Here is a 9727-nt window from a genome sequence, read left to right on the forward strand (position 1 = left end):
TGTTTTTTTTTATAATTCTGTCATTAATATTGATGGATCAGTGGAGAAAAGTATTTCTCTCAACTTGATTAAGTTCATAATAAGTTTGGTGATATTTGAATAACTTGGTTTAGGTCTCTAGATTTTGGAGTGGCTCTCCAACTTAAAATGAAATTGTCTTAGAATAAGAAATTATTTGTAAGGAGAGTTATTTATGTTTTTGATAGAATCTTATTATTTCTAATTTAGTTAAGAAGTTAATCTAGTAACTGAATTATGTATGTTGGAGTATAAAGTTTGTTAAACTGAGTTACGATCTTTGTCTGCTGAATATGAGTTTGAATGATTTAGATTGGATTGAAAAGATTGAAAGATGATATGTGAATTTGGATTGATCATTTTGATTTGTTTAGAAGTTGTATTATTGAAATATTTTGAAAATATCTTTGAAAAATACAGTTGATTCTTGTTTTGAAATTGATTTTTATGATATTTTTGCTCAAGCGAGTCAAGTCTCGCTCGAGCGAAAATAGCCCTACATTTAAATTTGTTTTCGTTCAAGTGAAGAAGTTCTCGCTCAAGGGTAAACAACATTGAAAAATCAACCATCTCGATTCAATTCTTGCTTAAACCAAAATATTTTCGCTCAAACAAATTCATCTTTATCAAATTCATCTTTATTTTCTTTTCTTCTTGCCTCTTCAATGAATTGTATTTTGTCTTAAGGTATTAAGTTGTAGGTACTGTCAAATCACTTATAAGGATTTACTCACTAAATTCAAATATCTCCACTTACCTTACCAAGATAACCTGCGAATCCATATATTCATTAACTTATTTTTTTACATTTTTTTACATTTTGAAAGTGAAAAATGAAGTTACTGAGAGAAAGAAAATGAAAGGTGGGTGATGTAATATAATTATTATTTTATATATATTTAAAATAACTTTTAATTTTTTTTTTATCAAATCATAATAAATAAATAGTTTACATTTAAAAATAATAATATGTTATAATAATTTATTTTGTAAAAAATATAAAAGATTTAGATCAATTAATTTATTATTTTTAATTATCTATTTTTTATAATATAAAATAATTATATATATTAATTAATTATTTCTTTTTGATATAAAATCATATATTAATTAATTAATAAATATTAAAGCATTTATTAAATTATGTTATTTATGTTTAGTATTATAATGAAAGAGCATTATATTCTGTATGTAGTCTTATATCTTGAACCCACATTCATTGTCTGAGTGTTAATTCTGTCACCTAAATAAAAATGGAATCCTTTAGTCAGAGTCCCCACTGCATCACAATGATGCTGCTTGTTCGTACCCTTTGCTTTTAAAGGAAATCACCTACCCTCAATATTCTTCTCTAAATTACTTCAATCTAAACTTTCCCACATGCCCTAAACCTTATCAATTTCGAAAATTAAAATTGACCCACAATACTTTTCTCAAAAAGATCCCATCTTTTTCTAAAAACAATTTGAAAACACCACTCATATCACTCTATATTTCCACATATACCACATCACCAACACACCAACCTTCTTCATTACTTTCATTATCAAATCCAAATCTTTCATCACTCACTATTATGAAGTAAACTTTAAACCTAACTTAACTCTATAAATCTCACATCGAAAGTGACAGCTCTCGTACGTTGGACAACATATTATGGGTGATCCGATAACGACCTAATAGCGGGTGACACGATAGGTCCAACAAACACTCGATATGATAAGTTTTAAATTATGATACCATATTAAGAAGTGAACTTTAAACTTAACTCAACCCCATAAAATCGGTTTATGGGGTGAGGTTTGCACTCACTTATATACAATAGAAATATTTTCATCTCTAGTAAATGTGAGATTTCCGACACTCACAAACAACATTCTTTCTCAAACATGAACCCTTTTTTTTTTCTAAATAGGTTTACTATGTTTTTAGGGTTAGATTTAAATGTGGCATAAATCACACCCTTCTTTATGAGACATGAAAGATTCTTTTTTTAAAATAGGTATAATTGTATTTTTAGTGTTGGATGCAAATCTAGCATGATTCACAACTTTCTTTATGAAACATGAAAGCATTCTTAAATAGATTTGGTTATGTTGTTAGTTTTATATATTCATGTGTGATTCTAGTGTTTTAATTTTTATTATTAATATCTAACTTTTTAAATTTGTAATTGATTAAAATAAATGGTGTTAACATAAATAATAAAAAATAGTGAAAAAAAAATGTGGATGAAATTAATAAAAATTAATATTACATGTAAACTAAAGTAAGAAAATAAATAAACTAAAAGTATAATTGAGGTTTACAAATATTGTCTTTACTTGCCCCTTTATCACCGGCCTCATTGAATAAAGTTGCATCACGTGGGACCCACCTAATTAGCTTTCAATATATTCGTCTTACAACTGCAATATTCTCAAATTTTTAACTTTTATGAAACATATTTTAAAATAAATAAAGGTTATTTTCTTAATAAGTTTTAATACGTTGAAAATTTTATATAAGATTATAACTGGAAAAAAATAATTTTTTTTTCCTAAACTAAAAAATGGATAATTTTCAAATTGTGCTATGCAACATCATATTTATAAACTGAGTCATATACTTTATGATCCATATTTTAGTAATTTTCTTTTTTTACTTTTAACCGAAATAATGAATTATTGGAAACATTTTGTAACTCTTCCTACAACACGTTTCACACATATTAATAATTTTTACTTAATTGGAAATTGTGCTGTTTGAGAGTGTCATAATAGCTCACAAATCTAGAACATCTACATATGTTTCTGTCGACTAAAGAATAGGGTTAGGGTTTCGAGACACAAATTTTCATTAGACATTTATACTTATAAATATCTTAAGAATATTCTAATAGGAAGGATTCTTTAAAAAAATTGTAAGAATAATTATATATTAATATAAACAAATTTGCTGAAAACAATTTTTCTTCAGAATTTTGATAACATTCACCCACACCTTTAATGATATTGATCTCAAATTCATTACAAATTCCAAACTATTATATTAAATATTTCCTGATTTTTTAATTTTAATAATTGTTATCAATAATAATAATAATAAATTATAAGAAAATGTTACTTAACACTTCTTATTTTTCTTTATTAGTATACTAATAACTAATTCTAATTCTTACTATTAATTTCAAAATTATGTTAATAAAATAAGATAAATTGAAGTGATTAAAAGGATGTCTACAACTTTTTTTATTTATTTTAGTTATAGTGATATTAATATTTAAATCTAAAATATTTTACTAACTACCTATAAGACAAACATACCATACAAATACAATATATATATATAATCTCTAAAATTAATACACAAAACATAAATTTATATATATTATATAATTATAAATTATATAAATAAATTTATCTATATAAATATAAACAGAAAAATGTTTTTTTTATAATTAATTAAAAATTTATTTTTTATTTTTATAATTATGATAAAATTTATATAATAAATATAAGTTTTTAAAAAATTAATGTATTTCTTTTTATAATAGATTTATATTAAAATTATTAAAAATTTAATAAATATTTTTTTTGAAATACATGTTTTATAAATTTAAAGTCAAACTCACCATTTAAGATTATTGTCTGAAAATTGATTAGTGCACAAACTCCCACCAATCTAACAACAGTAACAAGTTAACATCTAGCCGTTAACATCTAGTCTTTAAATTGAACTGTTGAACAAAAATATTTTAAATTACAAAAACCTTCAAAACATTTTTTTTCTTAATTAAATCTAAAATATGTTTGGAAAATAAAGAAAGTGTTATTTAATACTGTCATAAAATTTATAGAGGAAAAAACTATCTTTTTTTCATAGATACAAAATAAATATCTCAGCCCAAAATCTAATAAAATGGTAAAAGATGGAAAGAAAAACAAATAAATTGGACATAAATGGTTAATGCACTGAATCTAAAGTCCAATTACTTGAAAATCCATTTGCTGAAACTCTATTTATTTCCATTAAATTAGTCTGAGACAGCCTCAAAACATCCATGAGAAACACCTAGAACAAGACCAAAAACTATGGAAGAAGGAAAAAAAAACCTAAAAAGAGCATAATAAAATTAGCAGCACCATTATTATGTACATAACATATGCAATGTCTAGTGAAGATGCATTCCAGCTGCCACCGGCCTAATATCAACAAAATTTGGGGCAAACATTTGATTAATTAAACTAAATAGTAAGAAAAAAACATTCTGAACAAAAAGGGCAGTTCCCAATGCAACGGTTCACGCGCTTCCTTTTCAAACTGGCCAAAATACAAATGGACAAGAAAATGCCCCATTGAACCATGGCAGAGGGTGAGTGTCCCCACAAGCACAGCCATGCACAGCACAAGCCATGTCCCTCCCAAAAGTTCAACTAAAAACATTGGCTTCCACTTCAACAACCTATTGCATGGTGGGGTCAACCACTGATCAAAATACCAGTTTTTACTACTGCTATTACTACTACTACTACCTTTTTTTATCTCTGCATATGGATTTTTTTACTATGCTTTGGTGCTGTGAGAGGTAGACTTGGGACTGTATAACAGTTTTACCAATCCTAAACCCTGGAACAACAGTGAAAGCAACTTGTGGCTCAGATTCCACTGCCATTTCTTCATCATTTTCATTCACACTCTCCATGTACACATCAGAGAATCTACAGCCACTCCCCACTTGAAAGATTGAAGCTTGAGGCTCAAAGGAAAAGGCCAGGCAATGTAGGAGCCAGACCCTCTTGGCCATCTCAGCAAATGAGGTAAAGAAGTTGGTGTCAGGAAACTCTCCAGCCTTCAGCAGGTTCCTCTGGTTCACATTGCCAAAGAATGATGCCTCCATCTTGGGGTGAACAAGTCTCAAGAACTTGATCCTGCAGAATTTTGCAAATGGTGACTTTGAATTGCCTGCAAGAAACTCCTTTGCTTTCACAGATTTTAGCTCGTTGAACCTCCCAAAGAACAGTTGCCTTTTGTTCCTATCTGGCAGGGACTCATTGGGGAGGGAGAAGTTAGGGAAGGTGAAAGAATCAAACATCTCCCTACACACAAAGGACTCAATTGCAAAACACCTGTGATCTTCTTTCCAGTAAACCACATTCTGCTCAATAATGGCATTGACTGAAGCATCAATATCCCAACCTGCAGATCTCATCTCATTCACTAACATTTTCACAAAGTTTCGAATGGACCTAACCGTGTGGCGAAGAACAGTAACAAAATGGCTAGGACTTAATCCTGAAATGTGGAGGTTGTCAAGAACTGATAATGATCCACTTTGATTTAACCTCTTCTCAATTGACCTGTTCTGCAGGTTAGCTTCCTCAAGCTTTTCTCGAAGATACACAATCTCAGATTCTTTGAGCCGAGTCTGTGATTCTAACTTCTCCCCTGTGATCTCAAATGTTTTGTTGACACTCTCTAGCTCCTTCAATTTAGCTTCAAGAATAGTTCTATCTGGTGAAGGATCAATTTGCTTTTTAAATAAACATTGCTTTAGCTTGGACAAGGTCTTGAACTCTGAGACTATCAATTGGTCAGCAGCTTGAACTACATCAGGGTCATAGGGAGACTGAGCATGCTGTAGCTGAGCATATGAAGCTTTTACAGTCGAAATGCTAGCAAATGATTTTGCAAGCAAAGCTTCTGTGCCCTTTCTTTTCTCAAGCTCTTCATCTTCTTTGTTTATACTACTCTTACACATATTTGCTTCAGTGCTGAGATCTGCATCCACTTTAACGTTCTTCAGTCCATCAACTGGTGCAATTCCGCTCACTGCTCTAACGTGAAGAACTTTGGCAAAAGTGCGAGCCAACTTGCTCTTGCTTGGTGTCACTGCTGATGGCTTAACAGATTCCATCTGCAGAAACATTACAATATAGCAAATGAAGGTGAAAATAGAGAAGTGTTCAAGGGTTTAAAAAGACAAACAAGGGCAGTAAAGTCATAACAATGGTGGCCATGATGAGTATGTTAGAAAAAGAAAAAAAGCATTATGCTTTAATGCTTAGATCGAGGCCTTTAATGGAGACTGGAATTTTACTTTTTGTTCTTCATCCATAAAAGTTTAATATTTGACAACTTTTAAAGATGGCAAAAAGACATTTCTAACCAAGCTTATTTAGAAGACCACCTAAAAGAATAAAGAATGAAGCACATGATCAAAAGATGCATTAAAATTAAGTGATAGTATATCCACATAACACTAGGCAACATGTCCAAGGTGGCAATTAACAACGTGAACATAAATGAAACGATGAACCATGTTTTTACATGTCAAGCAAAAAAAAGATAATTCAGTAATTGAACCGACTTAAGTGCATGCATTATATTCCTTGAAAAAAGAAAAGGATTTATAAAAGAAAAAGAAAAGCTTCAAGCAAAAATTTAACATGTCCTCATTTCTGCATATTTTACTGTGATTTTACATGTATATTCAGCCTTGTTTAGCTTCCCTAATTTCGGTTCAAAGAGCACAGGAGAACTGGTCCATCAGTCAAATCAGTCAGAACTTCTGTACAAAGTGGTCAGATTATTATTTTGCATATCTTCAGTATTGGTTGATTATGAAAATAATAATGATTACAGCCATAATCAACACTAATCCTATTCACTTCCCATGTCTTACAACGGCATGCATAACCTCCAATAAATAGTTAAATCAAAAAGTAAATTCAAGTAATCTACCTTTGTTGGACAATCATTACATGATGTTAAATGATACTTTAATTATGAATATTTCAGTAACCATTATAAAACAAACAATTAGTTTTATTCCTTTTTATATATATTTTATATATTCATCTGATTCATAACCCCTAGGATTCCCTGAAATCTTCATATTCAATATGTACAAGATCAGGCCTAGTAGTAAGTTGGTTGTGTCTGCAATATAGGACACCTTTTGAAAGTGAATATATGATATGGAACTTTTAAATTCACTATGATGACAAAGAGAAAAATGTATCAACCGCATCAGGAATCATCCAATCACCACATGGTAAAAGAGATACCTATCCCCACCTCTCACTATGGCAAGAAGGACCCTTTAAACCTTCTCACAATTAACAATCTACTAGTTGTAGCTCATAAATATCATAGTACATAGAACAAACAAAAGTAATTAATTCAATACAAATACAGATATACTGAGTACTTCAAAGCCTCACTCATCTTCCAAACATTTTAATGAGTTTGGTAGTGTTCCAAGCTTCAAAGGGACATTGAAATCACTCACATAACATGGTATTCGATGGAAAAAGAAACAGACCCTTATTCTTCTCCTGACAAAAATTACAGTATGAAAACTGTGAATCCTGAAAGGTAAAACATATAATAAGAACAGGCACCATTTTTTCACAGTCATTGACTCCTTACCCCCACTTCTGTCATTTCAACATCCACTACACAGACATTCACATGACAAGTATTAAAAAAGTCAAAACAATACAAGATTAGATTCTTTGGTGCTTTCAAAATCCACCAGACACAGGACATGTTACCTGAAGAAAGCACAACACTAGACCATGGGGCCTTAAAAAACACTAACCCAGTTCCTTATTTCATCCAAAAAATACCAACCTCATCCAACAATCCACAACAAACAAAATCCGTTATAGATGCTAGAAACCTAGTATTAACCAAGCCATCAACAGCCATAAACATCAAACAAAAGCGCCAAAAGAAAGCATCTTCATGCTTTCTGGCAATCAAAATCACAACTTTTATGTTTCCCACCAATGGCCACAACCACAAGATTTTTTTAATTATTGATGGACGTTTATGCCTAGCTAATCACTAAGCAAGTCAAAACCCAAAAGATTAGAGTGAATGATAAAATTAAGAAAAAATCAAATAAAACTGAACATTTCTGAACATTAACCGCTTAACCATTAATTTGACAAGTCAAGGGATTTCATTTCACTGTACCTTGTAAAATCTTCGGAGAAACTAGGGGAGAAGTAGTGTGTTAACTTCTCCTCATAGTGAAACATAAATCTCACTAAAACAGAGATAGAACAGAACCACTCAAATATGTGATGCTAACACATATCCTTTCTCCAAGCCAAAACTTCACACACCTGCAAATCACTCGCCCTTCCTAAAGAAAAACCATCAAAAATAAGAAAAATAGTTTATTTTCATTCCTCCAAAACACAAAAAAGGTTGAAAATAAAAACACCCCAAAGGCAAAAAAAAAAGAAGAGAAAGCTTACAACCAAGTTAATGTAAGGTGGCTAAAGTCAACAAAATGATGACCAAAACGTGTTTGCAACAAAAACGCGTCAAAAAAATAGCACAAACACAGACGTTACATTTTACCTTCAAACGGGCAACACCAAAAGTTAATGTTTTTGAAATAAGTTTCTGTCTCCTCATCAATATAAAGAGAGGAAACGGAAACAGAAACAGCCAATAACAAATAAACAAAAACAAATAAGAAATAAAAGAAGTTTAATGTCTTAGTGAAGCTTCTTATGAAGTTTCCTCTGCTAACCTGAACAAGGAAAATGAATGAATGTTAGAAAAACAACTGAAAATGGCCCACTTGACCCTTTGGTCCAATCTCTTCAAAGACTGGTTCTTGTTATTGTGTTGTGTGATTGATTCCCTTGTTTTCTTCCTCCGAGACTCTCCCTGGTTTCTTTTTCGTCCCTTGGAAAACCTCGTCGCTGGGTTTATGGGCTGTTTGTGTGGTATTTTTTTTTTTATATATATATATATTTTTCTTTATATATCTTTTATCAGCGTCCCTTTCGCAATGGCAGAGACAGGAATACGATAGCTGTAATGTAAGAGAGAGAAAAAATGTAGAGAGAGAAAGTAGGTGTGATGACGATAAGGGACAAGGGTTGAGATAGTTGGGAGATGACAACACTCTCTGGGCATTGGGAATTTAAAAGGCCGCAGTGTGTCGTGTCGCTTTCGGTAATTTTGAGGCTGTTTTTATGCCCTTTGAGTACCACGGTTTTACGTGTCTGCGTTCCAGGGCGGGAAGGGTAGGGATGTAATTTCATGATGATCGTTCCGTGTGCATAAAAAACTTGGAAATTGGGAAGTCCTTCTTTTAAATATTGTAATATAATTGCCTCAAATTATTAATTACTAATTAATGATTTCTTTGCTACAAAACAAATTTGGTAAATTAATCTTCATCTCCATATTAATAACAAAGTCATTTTTAATATTTTTAACATTTTTAAATAATTAATGAAGCATGATCTTATCTCTTTACATAATGTGAGCTCGAATTTCAACACTTATATTTCAGTTTCAATCTTATGTAGCATAGACACTGATACAGACATGGATACGACACGAATATGGACATAGAGATACGTATAATTTTTAAAATGTAAGACACGGGAGTACAAATTTATATATTATATAATTATGAATTATATAAATTGACAATAAATATTTATGTGCACAAGTATATACAGATTTATTTTTTGAGCAGAAAAATATTTTTCATGTATGATTCAAAATGATTTGTTTCTTATTTTTATAATCATACTAAAATTTTATACAATAATTTTGAGTTTGTATAAAATTAATGTATTTTTGTTTTTAAAATTGTGTTAGAATCGTGCTAGAATTGTCAGAAATCTAACAAATATTTTTTTTGAATTTGATACTTTACAGATACATGTCATACGAGTGTCGGTGTCCG

General features: G+C 30.5%; 1 protein-coding gene across 4 annotated transcripts; it reads right to left on the reverse strand.

Moving 5' to 3' along the window:
* Positions 1–4003: 4003 nt before the first annotated feature.
* On the reverse strand, positions 4004–8924 carry LOC137818455 (protein GRAVITROPIC IN THE LIGHT 1). 4 transcript variants are annotated; one of them, XM_068621904.2, is made up of 3 exons: positions 8552–8924; positions 7984–8155; positions 4004–5914 (listed from the first exon to the last, which is right to left on the reverse strand). In XM_068621904.2, the coding sequence occupies exon 3, from the start codon at positions 5912–5914 to the stop codon at positions 4529–4531; it is 1386 nt and encodes a 461-aa protein (XP_068478005.2). In that variant the 5' UTR covers positions 7984–8155; positions 8552–8924; the 3' UTR covers positions 4004–4528. The 4 variants fall into 4 exon arrangements, with proteins under 4 accessions (XP_068478005.2, XP_068478012.2, XP_068478021.2 ...); XM_068621911.2 differs by having other exon boundaries at positions 8271–8745; XM_068621920.2 differs by having other exon boundaries at positions 8377–8553.
* Positions 8925–9727: the final 803 nt, after the last annotated feature.

Source organism: Phaseolus vulgaris, chromosome 11 (assembly GCF_051622355.1).
Source record: "Phaseolus vulgaris cultivar YP4 chromosome 11, ASM5162235v1, whole genome shotgun sequence".
NCBI classification, from domain to species: Eukaryota; Viridiplantae; Streptophyta; class Magnoliopsida; order Fabales; family Fabaceae; genus Phaseolus; species Phaseolus vulgaris.